Genomic DNA, 17,917 nt, shown 5'->3' on the forward strand with positions numbered 1-17,917 from the left:
AGTTATTAGAGAGGATTTTTACCAATTATCGCAGTATCGCGATATTATCGATATCGTGAGCCATGTATCGCGTATCGTATCATATCGTATCGTATCGTGAGGTACCCAGTGATTCCCAGCCCTAATATATATATATTTGAACATTTTTTCCTGTCCATCCTCCATTTCTTCAAACTACTCATCGGTGCACCTTTTTCTTGAACACCAAAATGCCATGGCAGTGACTGACACTCAATTTAGTGCTATTTGGAAGCTGACCCAACTCATATCTACCATCTTCATTATAAAATAAATCCAGCATGAAGAAGAATGCTCTATTTCTTTCTCCTTTTAGGAAGAAAACAAAGTTTGGTGCGTTTTCCTTCAAGTCCAGGGGCAAAGGAATGTTGGCAGAAATGTTCTGAAGCTGTTTCCTCTTAATAAAAGTCATTTTAACTTTAGGCCTTCCGCTATTATTATTATTATGTTAGAATTTGATCATAATAGTTAGAAAGCCATTGGAGCAGATCATTTAGTTAATCTCTGAATTAAGCAATTTACATGTACTTTTTAAAAATTTATTCAGCCTTTAGCATTCATTAGTCAGCCAGTATATTAGTTCTGTGTTAACATTAGTATAATTAAGGTTCAACCTAATTTTATAAGTGGTAATCATCAGTATTGATTTAGAGTAGATACAAAAATGTACATATGTTAAGTGGAATTAAAACCCAGCCTGTGCTTCAGATGTTTTTTCATAGTGGAAACTTACATTATAGGACTTAGTACCTCTATTATTGACCGAATAACATCCAACGGGAACAGACTAAAGCTTTTATTTTAGAAAATGTTTATCTAGCTTTTTTCAACCTTTATTTTTATAGTTTATTTCAATATTATGCACTGTAAATACAAATCTCAACAAGTATTTTTGTCTGGTAGTTTTCAAAATTGTTATTATGCTTAATGGAAGACAAGACTAATTTATAGTAACTGTTGGCTTGTTTTGAGAAAAAATGACTTGTTTTAAGACCAGAAATACTGAATACTTTGTCAAGTCATCAAAAAAAAGTAATAATAAAATTAAATATATATAAACCCTGTAAAGTCCACTACATTTAAAGTCAAATTATGATCTGTTGGGCGATTTAGTAAATCTTTGTTCATAACAATGTTAGTTAATGATGAAAAAATATTGACATAAATGTTCAGAAACATTTTCAGGAACTTGAATTTAATCCACACATTTTTAACATGATGTTTGTGTGTTAAAATCAATTAGCATCAAGAAATGTTACATTATTTAAATACAGCAGGAAGTCATTTTTTAAGTATCAATACATGAGTTGTTCTAACCATAAAGTTTTGAATATTAGCTAAAAGGTTCACGGAAGCAGCCATTTTGAAATGAGTCCTTCTACTGCCTCTAGTGGAAGGAGGACGAACTACAGGCCAGAAAACATGGAGCGTGTTGTACATACAGTGTGTTTTTAAGGATAGTTTAGATATGGGTCTTAGAAATTATACTGATGGCTATCTAGGGTTAATCATTATCTCAATGTAAATAGAGGTAATGCTTTACATAATATTTTAAGCAAAAGTTTTATTTTTATTGTTTAAGGAAATTGCTTGATTTTAGAAAAGTGGATTAATCTGACTCATTAGTCAGCACAAATGCTAGTAACAAAACCAAGACAGAAGTTTAACAGTAAACACATATTTACATATAAATTCTAAGACTAATTTATCTTAAAACATTTAACTCTAACCTTACTTTAAGATGAGAATGCTCTTGAAATAAGGGTGGACTGTTGTTGAGCTGAAATATGATATATCTGGGGGAAAAGCTGTATACTTAATAGATTAAAAACTTTTTTTTAATTATTTTTTTTAGCTATACATGCTCATTTTAAGACATATTTGCAATAACCATAGCACTATAGCTCGGTATGAAGGTTTATTGCAAACTTTTAGATTTTATTTCGAGTTAGAAGACCAGGAAATCACAGCTTATTACAAGAAATAAGAATTTTTTCAATAACTATGAAGCTGTTTTACAGCAAATTTCTAACTTCTAAGCTCATGTGCTTGTTGCAAATCACGGGAAAAGCCACCACTAAGTTAAAGTAAGAAAATAAAAGCCTGCATCTGCGTGATTCCTGTTTAAGTGGTAAATGATTAAAGTCTCTGTATCAACCAAAGAGTAAAAATATAATTGGATTTAAAAATAACAGCTTCTCATTTGCTTATTACATGTAGACAAACAGAAAAGCTAATACACATTAGAAATCCACCATAATTGTTTATTTAATCTCACAAAAGAAAAAAAAAAATCTATATTTCATCAAAAGACAAAACTACAAATAAATTAATTTCTCTCGTTTATGAGCATTTCCATCGATAAATATTCAATACAAATAAGATAAATGTGTTTCTTTCTTGGTAGCTGTACAATTATAGGTTTGAATTTAATTAAAAATCGTTGTTTTTAATGCATTAGTCTGGCTGAGAATGGTTTACTTCTCTGGAGCTCTTTGTATTAAATAAATACTCCCTGTGGGATTTGGAAGTGGTGCTCAATGACAGTTAATGACATGGCATCCTTTTAAGACTATTAACTATTACGTATGCTGTCACACACAAAATCAATACTAAATGTCTTTTAAAACAATAAAATAACTTAGATTGTGACAAAAAATCTTTTTCTGTATTATTATTTTGTCAGTTTATTATTAGTATATAGGAAATACTGCTGAGTGTAATCAGTACAACAGGCCTGTAGATAGTCAGAGCATCAGTAAACACACTCAATAGAAAAGGGAGCGATCCTCTCAGCATGCCTGCTGAGCAAGACTTAAATTTGAAGCTTTCACTAATCTGCTGTCTTAATTAAGTCTCGTCAGGACATCGGAGAGCGCCGTCTCGCAGCGCACGAGAGGAACGCAGCACACGCAGATGACAAAGATAAATGCGCTCATTAACCACCGGGATGGTATTGACTGAACGTTTCCCCTCCAAACACACACAGATAATCTGGACACCGTGCTTGGAGTGTGCAGTCCAGGAGATGCTTAAGAAGTGAGTAAGGCGGAATTGATGGTTCGCCTGTGAATAGCAGGACACCCACAAGGTCAGAGATGACTTTATCAGTCATCATCAGATGACTGTCGATTAAGGAGCTGGAATTAGTTCACTTTACTCCTCCACTGAACAGTGGGGGGTCCGGGACACTTAAGAGGAGGTGGTGCTGGGTCATAATAAATGACATGTGATCAATACGTGCAAAAACAGGTGCTGATGATGTCGCCTGCTTAAGCCAGTGCTCAGTTTAATAGTTTCAAAATGAAAGAAAAAAATGTTGCATGTCTGGATTTATTCAATTTTAACCACATATTATGTAAAAATAAAAATTCTGAAAACTTCATACATTGGATTGCATATAAAAATGCATAAAAACCTGATAGATGTTTTCAATTTAAAATAAAACAGAATGCAAACTTCATGTTTGATGCCAAGTACTTGTTTGAAAACCTCCCTAAATTCAAGGGAAAAAAAAGATTTACATATATTTTTCTGTCTTCGTGCAACAAAAATAAGAGCTTCTCTCTTCCTGCCAAGTTTACAGTGTTTTCTGCACTAACGGGCACATTGGATTATAAGGTCCACTGTCAGTAATTGGACTATTTTCAAATGTCTTATATAAAGAGTCAGAGATAAATCTGTGTATCACAGTATCTCTAATACTTGTTTTTAACACTCTATATTTTAGCCATGCTAGCGTATTTACAATAGCTCCCAACCTTGTTTGTACCACATAAAACAACTGACTGTTATCACTAAAAACAAAACATTACTATGGCTACGCTAACTCCCGACCATGTTAGTTTCATTTAAAAAAAGAAGGCATCTGGCACCACTACACATTACTCATATTAGCATATTCACAATACCTGTAACTCCCAACCTTCTTCAAAAGGACCAGGTGGCAGACAGGATGGTGGCTAAAAATCATTACCCGGAAACAGAAATTGCCAAATGTCGCTAGCCATATCCGGAAATTCCACAAGATTTCAGAGTTATAGCCACTTTTATTATTTTTTTTTGTGTGTTTAGGATTGGCTTGAAATGTGTCAAAAGTGGGTAAAAAGTTTATTAAATGATATTAACAAAAATGTTCAGATTTGTAAAACTGCTAAGACTTTTACATTGGAGTTTTAGCTCCAGACCAGTGTTTACGTTTGACCACAGTTAGCTTCTTAGCTACGCGATCAATGTGAATCAGCTCTGCTGAGGAGAAAAGCAGCTTTGCATCGATATAAAATGACCTTATATTAGTAATGTGTTGCTCATTACTGAAAAGCCATGGTTTTGTGTTGCTTACTTGCACAAAACCGTTTTCCCTACATATCAGTTGAAGCACGTTGATCCTGTAAGGGGTTAGGGTACGTCAAAGGGCATTGTAAGTGTTGACAGAAACACCTCAGGTGGTAAAGGTTCAGCGCTTAAAACCAAAAGTATCTGTTAGGATCCCTGGTTGAATTAGTCTTTTTGACCAAAAACAAGAATATTATTTGACTGTAATGTGTGGCGGGGGATGTGGGGATGATGATGTTCTAGACTTCGATTTCCTTCTGGCTAAGGATTTTTAAACGCCATCTTTTCTTCCCTCAGGCCCCACTAACCTTCTTTTCAACATGTATTAAACCAATATTAGCTTGTTAGATTCATAAAAAATAGAAAAAAGGCATCCGGCACCTCTACACTAGGTCAAGTTAGGATATTCACAATACTTATAGCTCCTAACCTTGTCTGCAACACTTAAAAAAAAGAATGATACAGCCACTTATAACTTTATTGTGACTACATTAACTTTAAAACTTGTTAGTAACATAAAACAAACAGTTCAACACCGCTAAACGTTAGCGGTGTTAGCATATTTTTAATACCTTTAACTCCCGACTGCTTTTAACATGAAAAAAAAAAAAACAGTTCGACATGCATCTTATTAGTTGGGTTAGCATATTCTCAATATCCAAAACTGTCGATCGTCTTTATAACACGTAAAAAACTAGCTAAAACTAATGTTACTGTGGCTATGCTAACTCCCAACCTTGTTACTAAAAATCACAGACTAACACCGCGACTTGTTAGCTGTGTTAGCGTTTTAACATTATATGGAACTCCCAACCTTGTTTCTAACATGTAAAAAAACAGACTGTTACCACTAAAACATATGTTACTGTGACTAGGCTCATTAAAAAAACACAGTCCAACATAGCTAACGCTAGCTGCATTAGCGCATTTACAATAACACCCAAACATGTTTGGAACATGGAAAAAATACAAATTGACATTTGTACAGAGCACTGTGTAACTCTAAAAATTGCTTCAACATCAGGAAACACACTCAAAATTAATCCATATGCAGTATAAGGTCTTCTGAATTTTTTTTTTTTTTAATTAAGGCTTTTAAATGCGTCTTATAGTCCAAATAATACAGTAAATCCAAACATCCTTCCTCAGCTTTAGATATAATATAATATATATTCCACGGGGAAATATGTGGGCCCTCAGTTTCTTTATGTTCGCCAGCTGGTGTCTAATTTTGTCTTTAAACTATATGTACTCAGTAGGTGAGGTCCAGCGGGATTAACAAATCTGCAAACATCTGCCTACTCGAGGAGATTTCTTTTTTTTTTTTTTGAAAAACCTTTAATCAGTGAGTTTGCAACTTCTTTTTTTAGCAGCAACTTCTTCTTTTTTAACCCGTCATCTGACTTTCAGCAGTGGGTTATTAGGTAGCAGCTCCATCCCTCTGCTATGAGTAATTTCTGCCCTTTTGTGCCATTATATTATTAAACCACTCTTCATGCAGATTGGCTTCGCTTGCTCACATGTAATTTTCACAAAGCGGCTAAGATTTCTTTTGTGTTTAAGTGTGTCACATCTCTTTTTCATAGGCGTTGGAGCTCCGAGCCAAACAAGTCGGCTTCTGTTAACGCTTGTCAGAAGTCAAGGAGGCCTCTATTTATGAGGGTATTAATAAGACGTTGAATTTAGACACCATCGCTTCCCATCGTATGTGGGGAGATTTCCTGGGAGGCTGCATCCCCCGTGCTGTTGCTCTGTCAGGCGCTGCGGTAATGGGGTTACAGGGTTCTGCGTTTGTTGTGATGTACTGCGAGCTTTCTAATGGCTCCAATTGAAGCCTTTCAACTGGTTTTCTACAGGGCACATTCCATTTGTCGTATTTAATCAGAGAAGCCATATTATGGAAGTTGTTGTTGCAGTTGGTAAACGTGTCTAAAAATCTAACCCTGAATGTGCTTTGGAGGTTAATCACTAAACATTGTATATCCACTGAAAAAGGGCTGGTTATTGTAGGTTCATCTTCCATTCTAGAAGTGCTGTTTGAAAGTTCAGTGACCTGGATCTATAAACCATGTTTTGATGTGTAATTTGAAAAGAAGAGCTTCTTGTTGGTATTTTCAATTACCTTTTCATTTCAGGTCTCCTCTCTCCCCTGCCAGCTGGCTATTGGTAGCCTGAGTTTCTAAGTGACCCTGGCATTGTAATGGTGGAGATAACCTCTGTGTTTTTATGACCTTTAATGCGTTTCATCAATGGCAAATGGGTTTTCTTCCTGGAAGTCGACCACGCTGTTGCCAAGTTAGGAATATATGCAGTGACTTGAATACTTCTCATGTTTTGCGGGATGGGAGACGTTTACCGAGTCGCCCGGTCACTTGGTCAGTGTCTGAGTGTTGGAGATCGGCAGGCACGGAGGGTGAGCCGGAGCGATCCGCCAGCGCTGGGCAGTTTTTCTCTGTAGCTGTTCTCGAATGAAAGAAGGCAGGAGAGCCCTCAGCTGACGCACAGCGGGACGGGACAGCAGGAAGTACAGAGGGGGGCTCCAGCACGGCGCCATGCACACCAACAAAATGGCCGTCAAAGACGCTACCTCCCACAGCAGCGTGACGCTCGTCAGCCTTTGCTCGTTGGGTGCCGGCGAGGACGCTGACGGATACAAAGGCGTAGCGGTGGCGAGCTCCGTCCCCGATCTGCCGGTCGGAGAGGCTGCTGAACTCACATACGGGGATAAAACATTGACAAACTCAAGCGCGTAGTACGGCAGCCAGCTAATGGCGAAAACCAGCGTTGAGCCAATCAGCAGAGCGGTGGCTTTCTTGTTGCGTCTGTCGGCAGCAAGCGTTCTCCTGCAGCTGTGGAGGTGGGAGATGATGAGGCCGCAGTTGATGGCGATGCACAACAGAGGAGCCACGTAGTAGATCAGCAGGGCGGGAACCAGGAAGAACAGCCACTCCGTCCGTCCAACCGACCAAGTGCACCCCCCGTTGAAGTTGATGTAGGTGACCTTTGGTAAGGCCATGGCCAGCGACACCAGCCAAATGGCCAGTACAGCGCACAACCTGTGAAGAGATGAAGACATTGGATTAGATCAATGACATTAGATTTTAAATCTAAGAGACATTCCATCCATTTTCTAAACCCATTTAACCCCTTTCAGGGTTGCTGGAGCCTATCCTAGCCACTAACAGGGAGAGGCAGGGTACACCCTGGACAGGTTTCCAGTCCATTTTAGGGCAGCGATAGAAATTAATAACATTTTTGTTATTTTATTTCTATTTAAAGTCCCACTCCGATCACCTTTGAATCTATTTTAAAATCGTTCCTAGTAAACTTTTGATTCAATTATGTTGTTTTTTGCCAAAAACAAAAAAACCCAGCAGTTTTCTTGGACATAGTTTCTGCAGAGCGACAGTAGTTTATTAGAAATCCCCATCTGAGTTGTGGATGGAACTGTTGGCGCAGATTAAACCCACCCGCATTCCCCATCATCATCTGTTTACACTCTCCCACTAGCTTACAGCCCCTCACAACCCCAACACAACTAGGGGTGGAACGGATCACAAAATTCACATCATTTTTCACTCACTCGGATAATTTTTCAGATCAGTAAAAACAAAAAAAACAAGAAGTTAAAAGCCTAAAATTACTCATTTGAAAAGCTTCAAAACATATATTTGATCAAACATAAAGTATTTGAAACCATAAATATACACACACATCACATCAAAACCTTTGCTCACTGAGGCCTATTTATACAAACAAACTATCTTGGAACTTTGGACACAAACTAAAAACTAAAACATGTCATTTCTGATTATATTTACATGTCTTTAGACCAGAAACCAAGAGAAAAGAATGCTTGAAAGTATATATTAAATCTTTATGGAGTACCCCTAAAATGCACATTTTCTCTTGTCCACCAACCTAATATCCAAACTAAATCCTTAATAAAACAGTTAAACTTAAATTATTTTTGCAGTATTGATTGTTTTATTGAAACTAAATGTTTCAAATAGAAGTTATTTTCCATAGAACATGTGCAGATGAGGTTCTCTGCCCACTTTTGCTGGTGATTAATGATACCTTTGGCTTGCCATACCGCCGTCCCATTATGGTACGTACAAATCCGAGTACTTGATTAGTCAAAATTACTACTTGATATAATTTTCAATAGGCAAAGAGCTGAAACAGAGAGACCAAACACGCTCCTAGAAACTTGCAGAGCTCTTCCTGAATGCATGAACACGTGTTTATGTCGACCCTTGATTGGAAGTGGCCACATGAACTCTAGTTTAACACTCACACTTGGGTCAGACTGGCAGGGGGTCTCATCTGCGGTGCGACGATCCGATACCTCAGCACCGACAGCGCTGCCAGGCTGAAGATCTCCACTCCTACCGTCACCGACGTCATAAATCCCAGGAGGACACAGGTGGCGCCGCCGAGCTGCCAGTTCTGGAAGCGGGCGCTCAGGAGCACGCAGGGCAGCGTGAGGAGAGCGCCCAGATCTGCCAGGCTGAGGTTGAGAAGCAGGATGGAGCTGGGCTTGGAGCGACTGCGGCGGTTCTTGATCAGAACCAGCCACAGCAGCAGGTGGCCCCCCACCCCCACCAGGAGGGAGACCAGGCTCACCAACGGCAGCACCACGTTGAAGGAGATGGTGGTGTTGGTGGAGACCACGTTGAAGAGGAGGTTAACGATGGCGGGCATGGTCTTTAGACGGTACGACAGCACTGAGAAGAGAACGGAGAGTTTAGAATGTGATTGCTATCCTGTGATGATTCCTCTCAATCGGATTATTTTGTTGTCATGGTTTTTGTGGTTGATTGTAAAACATTGTGTCCCCTTTTGTGATACTTTGAGAACTTGTTGAGACCTTCCACAGTTTACAGAGTCAGATACCAGCTCAGACGAGAAAAACAAAGACGTACATGGATCTAGTCGTCTATAAGTGAATGCAGAGCAGAGGCCTGTGAATATGGAGTGAAGATAGTATCACCCTGATTTGTCCGTAACTTTGTGTGTGTGTAACATTTGATTTTTTTTTTTAACTCATACATTTTGTGCTTTTGTGCACTTGTATGAACTTTAAATTGTGTATTAACATGTAGAAAAATATATGAAATTCCAAAAATATAAGATACAATTTACACATGCACAACTTAAAATAACAGCTGGAAACTAACTAGAAACACAAATCTTTAAAAAATTATGCACAAGTCGCTTGCTACACACACACAAAACTGCATTTATGCATAAATCTGATGTGAGACTCTTCACATTTCCAAGATTTGTGTGTAAATGGTGCGTTTAAAAGCTGCTAGAATGCTGGGTCATCAGAGTGTTCTTAATAGCCGCTTTGAACTAATATTGTGAAAAATATCTGGTGAAAAAATTGATATTTTCCCACTTTCTTAAACAGATATGCCCCAATGATATATATAATAAAATCTAAATATGGGGTTTTTACACAATGTTTCTTTATTTTCAAAGCTAATAATAAAAGTTTGACTTGTAAATTTAATTCACAAATCCTGCATCAAAAGCAGCTAAAAGGATCATTTTTATAGAACAAAAAGGTTGAAACCACTTATAAAAACAAAGACGTTTCTTTAAACACGTACTATTTTATCTGTCCCTGGTGTCTTTATCCCACGACTCTACAACAAAAGCTTTGCAAATACCTACTATAAAAGATTGTTTTTTAATCCTCTATGTGCCACTTTTTTTCTCTTCTGTTATCAGAAAGATGCTGTTTAGTCTTCTGTCCAAATCTCAGTTTTATCCGACGTGTTTTTGAAGTCTTTCATTCTGCTGAATGGGAAATTTCCACAAATGTGTTACATTTATGAATTTTTTTAGATATTTGTATCTGCACGTTTAGAATGACCAGAGTGAACTCTAGAAATTGCATCCGGTTACAAAGTGTGGCAGCAGTAAAACTAACTTAAAATGTTTTACCTTTTTATTTTTTAAATATCAGATTCCATAGATATCAATAAACTGTTGCTTTAAATATTTGTTTTTCTTTTTACGAATAATAAATTGCATATTATTGTTATAAAAAAGGGGAAAAAAATAACATTCCATAGTTTTAAATTGTTTTTGATATTAAATGCCCTTAAATGATTTTTTTATTAGGTTTGCATGGATTAGTACATCATTTACTCACATTTGACTGATTTTGTTTAAGTCACAGCCTGATTTGAGCCAAAATTCAGTTTTGTAAAACTTTGATTGTAACCAGATCAAGGCCTCCTGAATTGTTATTTTAAACACTTCAATGCTATTTGTGCACAAAAAAAAGACCATAAGAAGCAAAAATGCAGTAGATGAAGAAAGATAATTGAAATCGACAGAATTAAAGAATGAAAAGAAGCATAAAATGTGTGACATGAACCTTTTGAACCCACTTTGGATTTTGGCAGCTGATTGCCAGATTTTGGATTTTGTCAATTTCCAACATAAAAAACTGTCATTTGTCATGTTGGAAAACCGTTTCAGTGAATATTCAGCATCTAGATTTCTTTCCACTTCACTAAATCCTCCTTTCGCCCCAGACAGCTGCACTGTAAAAAGTTAAAAAAATTGATCAATTAGCAAAAAGTTCTGTAATTTTTTTACATTTAACCTTTTTAGGTTTTATCAAATTAAAAATGTAAGTTGGAAGTTCACCCAACTCAAAAATGTAATTTGAAGAAACCAATATTTTTATTGTTAATTTGTTAATTCATTCCAAAGTATCACTTTCTACAGTATAGATGTTCAATAAAAACTTATTTTAGAAGAAAAATGTAAGAAAACAGATAAAAGCATTGAATTTTTTGTCATATTTCTCCAAACCCTTTTTGGCACAGATTCAGGTCACAGAGTTCATGCTGGCTCACATGTGGATCCTCTGTGTTAAAAAGAGCAAAATTTAGAAGAAAAAAACCCACAAAAAGAGATGTAATAAAGTCAATGTCTCATGGGAGCCGAACCTGAAGCCAGAGAAGATTGACCCAGGTGTGGACTGAAGGCTTTAAAAGAAAATGAAGAGCTCTGAAAGCAGAACCGCAGGGAAATAAAAAGAGAATGTTAAATAAATGCGCCTCACTTACTGCGGGCGGCGAGCTGCTCCGTGGTAAAAGCCCTCGTTCCAAATCAGCCGCTGTGCTGTATAAACAGGAGAAATTGAGGGCAGTCACCTGCATCCCTCCCTGTCTTCACTCCTCTTGACTTCCCATGCCGTCCTTTAGCCACACACACACTTGCCTTTTAAGTTGGAGGGTCTGAGCTCCTGTTTCCAGCCCACAATGCATCTGGATAATTAGGTGGAAAAAACAGGTGAGCTGCTGCTGATGGGGATGAAAGACAACAATGATCAGAGAAAATACTTTCAGCATTTTATTTTGTCATACTTACAAGCTGCAGGTGAAGGATGATGAAAAGCGGTTCCGTTTGTTTCATGTTCGGATTATTTTGTAGCATCGCTGTTTCTCCTGAAGCCTCATGGACCTTTTTCTTTTTGGATAACTTGTACCCAGTAGTGTACTTTTAAATAAAGTTTCTCTAGGAAGTGTTTTAACATTGTAAAGCCCAAATAAATGACAGAATTTTTTCACATTTTTTTGGAATTTTTAACCCTTATATTGTGCTTAGGTCAAAATTGACCCGTTTTCATATGTGAAAATAGGTCAATTTTGACCTGAATACAAAATGTAGGTCAAACCTTTTGATGAAGTAGACAAAAAAATCTTAGCAATTAGTTTTTTTTCTATACGAGACATAGATTAGATCAGTTATGAGATGTTGGGTGATTTTGTAAATCGTGGATCGCAATAATGTTATCTTAGTGTCCTTTTTGTGATGAATTAGTCATGGCCTGTGTTTAATTATTAATCTAATTTATCCATTTTTAATCACACCTGAGAACTCCAGTGAAAAGCCTCATTTTTAGGTATTTTTTTTCATTTACATTTTGGACATTATGGCACAGTAAGAAATCAAAATACAATAAAGAAAAAGTTTTACTGAAACAAACTTTCAACCTTTACTTTTACACCACCAATGGGGATCTTTGTCAATATCAAACAATAAATAAATAAATAAAATAAAAACAAGAACAAATTATCAGGTCCGGAGAGTTCTAATTTAACACATAAAAACAGTAGAAAAACTTTTCTAAGAAATCCAAAAAATTATGACACAAACTACTTATTGATACCATCAAAAAAATGTTGACAGCTTATTTCACAGTTAACCTTCCAAAACGATCAGCCTTATTCATGTATTATAACAAACACCTCGTCTAGCTTTATCGATTACATAACAGACAACAGTTTTGACGTTGTGGCTTTGTTTTAGGTCAGTTCTGTTAAGAACTACAAAACTGCACATTCACCACGTTACAGTAACGACACTCGCCGCGTACCGAAAAACGTGCACTGAGAGTGATTTAAAATGTTTTCATCAAAGTTCAAATAAGACGATCAAGCCACTAAACAGTTGAACCTTTAGATATATATATATATATATATATAAATATTTTTTTTTAAGGACACAATAACAGTAATGGATTAAAAATTATTTTAATGAAATAAAAAAATGCAAATTTTTCTGTAATTAATTTTGATTAACCCTGTAACTTGGCAGCCCCAGTTTAATATGCAAAAGTTTTGACACGAGTGTTCAGGGAAAAAAAGGACCTTACAGTGTTTACCCACTGTCTCAAATTTGATCCACACATTTTTAACTTGGTGTAACTGTATTATAAATAATTAATTATAGACATAATTAGCATTTTTCAATACAGGAAGTTGATATTTGAAAAAATAAATAACAATAGACGAATTATTGTAACTATTTAGTTAAAAGAACGAGCTAAACATTTCCCGCCAAAAGATTTCACGGAAGCAGCCATCTTGAAATAAACAGGAAAAGTCCTTCTGTTGCCCCTAGTGGAACAAAGATGAACTACAGAAAACAGGATTTCTAGACAAGTTTGGATGTTATTGTAAAGAATCCAGACTGGGTTTCTTTTACATGTTACTCACCATTAGCATTGGTTTCATTCAAAATTTAACATGAAAGTTTCAAAAACGTTTTATTGTTGAAATTCTTGGTTTAAGGCAAAGATTTAAAGGGCTATAACATGTATTTTTTTTTTTAGAATAAATATCTAATTGGAGAAAATCCTCGGAACATTGGGGGGCTATATAGTTTAATGAAGCTTCACCAAGTTTTTAAACCATTTTTCATGGTTTTGATCTTGTATTTTCTTTGTTTTAGAATTTCATATACATTTTTATCTTGTATATACAGGTTTGATATTTTACAATAAAACATAAAAACTGTTTGATCTTAATTTTTGTAAACTTTGCAGGAAAAAAATGACAATTTACCACTCAAATTGAGATTATTCTTGGACAGTATTCATTGCAGAATATATTTGTGCCGTATAGTGAAAAATATCAGTAAGAAAAAGAAGCCGTATTTAAAAGTTGAACATCAAACATTGCCACAAAAAACAAAAACAGTTTTCAGCCATAAAGACCAATTTTTCCTAAATATATGAATATATAATTACATTAAAAATCAAGTTGACACCAAAAATAGTTCATGTATTTTTCTGTTACAGTGATGTTACTGTGTGTTCTTATGGGTTAAAGATAGATTCATAGAAGCAATTGTAAAGTTAAAAAAAAATACTAGGACTACTAAAGGTTAAGATAAGTGTTCTTTACCTATTTTTGGGCAACCTCTTTGCAATACAGTTATCAATAAAATCCAGTGTGACTTTAACCTGGATGTTTTTCTCAGAAACATTTTCCTTTTTCCCAAAGCCTTGTTAAACAAACACGGACAGGTTTTTATAGAAATTTGTGCCCTAGAAGCTGATGACCAAATGACCGCAGAGTCATAAAAACAGCTCCCACAGCAGAGAATGCAAACATCCACGTAGCCACACCTGGTCGCCCAAACACACACACAGCTCCTCTAATCCCCATTAATTACGAGTCGTGGTTATTGTGACACGCGCTTGTTTTCAGGGAAACAAACAGGTATGCAGAGCGGTGATAGAGCAGGTGGCAGGAATGGGTGGAGGAGTGAGTGGAGGAGGGGGCGGGAGGAAGGATGAATGAGCGCCTCCACCGAGGCCTGCATGGAAAGCGTCAAACACGCCTCTTCGGATGGTAAAGATACGAACTGAAGCCTTTTATGAACCCGGGAGGAAAAAGACTGCGACAGCTGCGTTGGTGGGAGATGTCTGAGAGCTGAATGGAGGACGGAGTCGGGGAGGAAAGTGCTGATTGCACGGATCTAGACTCTGTCACGCTCGGTCTTTTAGACGGGCTGGAGGGTCAATGCTTTTGCTCAGATACAAGAAAGAAAGATTGGCACTGAGATCTGTTGGTTTGTAGAAACACTTCATAAATGCAGGCTCTTTAGAAATAATTCAAAAATTCTGATCCTATTGTCAGGTTTTTCCCATTTGACCGCAGTTGTAAAGGATTGTAAATTAATGAAAGACAATTTCGATGTCTTTCATTATTTTCCACTCTAAGAAACCAATGGATTGAACGTATTGGTCACAGCAATATCAATAAACATCAATAATGTCGATAATTTGTGGTAAGTTTGGTCCATGAAGCTCTTCACTTCCTCTTCCGAGGCAACGTTTGGCTCAAAAGGATATGGCCGGACATTACCGCTTTTGCTTGACGTTTTTATGTAGCAGCGGTGAAGATTTACGCTGGTGAGACTTAGGCCAAATCCAAATTCTTCCCTTCTCCCTTCCCCTCCATTTGAAAGGGAAGTTTAAGTGTAATTGTGTCCTGGAAATGTATTTTTTGAAATCCGACCCTCCAAGCGGAGGAATACAAAGTCCTCCTCCATGAGGGTAAAACGCGTTACGCTAAGAAGCGCTTTTCTCCACATGGATCCGCTCTGAACCACAGAAGTTTACATTTAAATGGAACTAATGACTTTTTGTTGTAGCATGACATTTTTAAAGTTAGAAAACCAATGTTGTTATATATATTCAAGCGCTGGAAGCTCCGCGCTAAAGCTAGCAGACTGGCGATTATTGGTGACGTCATTGATCAAAGTGACATCAAAAATTTGAGACACTATTTTTTCATAACTCTGTTTGAAGGGCTAAATGAAGCGGAAGGGAGAAGGGAAGAATTCGGATTGGGCCACAGAGCTATGATAATCCGACGGGGGGTGAGAGTTGAATCAGGGGTGGGGCTACTTAGCTCAGCTCCAGAAGCCACGCCCCCACAAAGGAGATTTTGGAAACAAAGGCTTCAGATCAACATGAAAACATGGCTTTTTAAGACATTTAAGTTGTGGGACTTTGGTTCAAAACTTCATAATCATAATTAAAACACTACTAAGAATGTTTGTTAAAATACAAACATTGTTACAGGGAGACTTTAATGCATTATTTCTACTCAATATGGCTTAATTTGAATTCATCCCCTACCCCTCTGGCTCCTCCCTATTGCTCCAACTATATGGGCATTTAAAACTGTATTGGTGTCCAAACTTGTTTTTAAGGAGGAGCTGTGGCGGCTATCCCTCTGCCGTTCTAGTGATCCATATCGTGCTTTTGTCATGAAGGAGAAACACTTTTCTTCATGTGGATGAAGCAGAGACATTTAAGTGTAAGTAAAGACTTATTTTTTATTACGACTTTACAAAGTTATAAACCAATGTTATGTATTTTCTGAGCGCTAACGTAGATGACCAACGACTAAGGATGCAGTACCTAAACCGGTACTGATTGGTACCAGAGTACTACGTCATCCATTTTTACTGGACTGATACGTTTCAGCTTTAACTGTATTGCTTAATGATACGGGCATAGCAACAGCCGGATACGGCGTGCACTACTTTGTTTTGATGTGGTTAACCCTTGTGGTATCTTATGGGGTCCAGATGACCCAAGCCTTCCATTGACGTGTTATCCATCCCATGACAAATGAGAATGAAGGTGGACGGGATTTCATGTCTGCCACAGACACCAGTGAACATCAAAAACCATTGAAAATCAAGTTCAGCACGCTGACTAGACTAGAAAAGACTAGACAAGAAAAGAAAAGACTAGAAAAGACAACAGAAAAGAAAGAAAAAACAAGGGAGGAAAAGACTAGACTAAAAAATGAAAGAAAAGACAGGACAAGAAAAGACTAGAAAAGACAAGAAAAGAAAGGAAAGGAAGCGAAAAGACTAGAAAAGACTGGACAAGAAAAGAAAAAAACTAGACAAGAAAAGAGCTAGACTAGAAAAATGAAAGAAAAGATAAGAAAACACAGGAAAAGACTAGAGAAGACCAGAGAAGAAAACACTAGACTAAAAAAGAAAGAGAAGACAGGACAAGACAAGAAAAGACTAGACTAGAAAAGACTAGAAAAGACTAGAAAAGACAAGACTGAAAAGGACAGGACAAGAAAAGACTAAAAAAGACAGGACAAGACAAGAAAATACTAGACAAGAAAAGACTAGACTAAACAAAGAAAGAAAAGACTAGAAAATGTGGGACAAGAAAATAGAAGACTACACAAGAAAAGACTAGACTAAAAAAGTAAGAAAATACTAATAAAGACAGGAAAAAAACAAAAACATACTAGACAAGAAAAAACTAGACTAAAAAAGTAGGAAAAGACAGCACAAGACAAGAAAATACTAGACAAGAAAAAACTAGATAAACAAAAAAAAAAGACTAGAAAAGATAGGACAAGAGAATAGAAGACTAGACAAGAAAATACTAGACAAGAAAAGACTAGACTAAACAAAGAAAGAAAAGACTAGAAAAGACAGGACAAGACAAGATGAGACAAGAAAAGACTAGACTAAAAAATGAAAAGACTAGAAAAGACAGGACAAGACAAGAAAAGACTAGACTGGAAAAGATTAGACAAGACAAGACTAGAAAAGAAAAGACAAGACAGTTAAAGACAAGATAAGAAAGAAAGACAGTAAAAAATAGAATAGAATAAGTCTTTAATGATCCCAAACAGAGGACATTAACTTGTTAGCATAAATCTATTAAAAATAGCAGATAGAAAATAAATAACACCTAAAATCATGTCATCCTCACGCTGAAAGTATTACAGTTTTTCTGCGCTCCATTTCTGAGAAATAACACTCATTTTTGGTAGAAAGTAGAAACACTTTAAGCAAATAAAAGAAATTACACTTTTACTCTGTCAATAACTGCAAATAGAACTTCATTGCAGCTCTAACTGTTAATGTTCCCTTCGACAGTCCTCTGATTCACAGGTAGCTCCGATCTCACAGATACTTCTTATCTTAAGTGGAAATGTTTGAGGCAGATGCTGCAGGGCTTAGGAGGTTCTGAGAGGATCATTTGTACAACCTAGTGTTCGTCATTCCACAATCCTACATCACAGCAAACAAATGTGTTTAAATCTTTGATTAGGTATTATGTTGTAGAATATGGACCCTGAAGGAAGAGACAAATGTTTCTGGCTACAGAAACTTCACATTTACCTGACTATGCATGTCATTCGTTTAGCTGCAGACTTATTTACTATAGTTGTCTTCATGCGACTACAAA

At 36.6% G+C, this 17,917-nt stretch overlaps 1 protein-coding gene across 1 annotated transcript; it reads right to left on the reverse strand.

Moving 5' to 3' along the window:
- Positions 1-5,423: 5,423 nt before the first annotated feature.
- si:ch211-119o8.4 (somatostatin receptor type 3) lies at positions 5,424-9,124 on the reverse strand. Its single transcript, XM_024274082.2, has 2 exons — positions 8,654-9,124; positions 5,424-7,409 (listed from the first exon to the last, which is right to left on the reverse strand). Exons 1-2 carry the CDS (start codon positions 9,058-9,060, stop codon positions 6,722-6,724), a joined length of 1,095 nt encoding a protein of 364 aa, XP_024129850.1. The 5' UTR covers positions 9,061-9,124; the 3' UTR covers positions 5,424-6,721.
- Positions 9,125-17,917: the final 8,793 nt, after the last annotated feature.

The sequence above is a fragment of the Oryzias melastigma genome, linkage group LG17 (genome assembly GCF_002922805.2).
Source record: "Oryzias melastigma strain HK-1 linkage group LG17, ASM292280v2, whole genome shotgun sequence".
Lineage (NCBI taxonomy): Eukaryota > Metazoa > Chordata > Actinopteri > Beloniformes > Adrianichthyidae > Oryzias > Oryzias melastigma.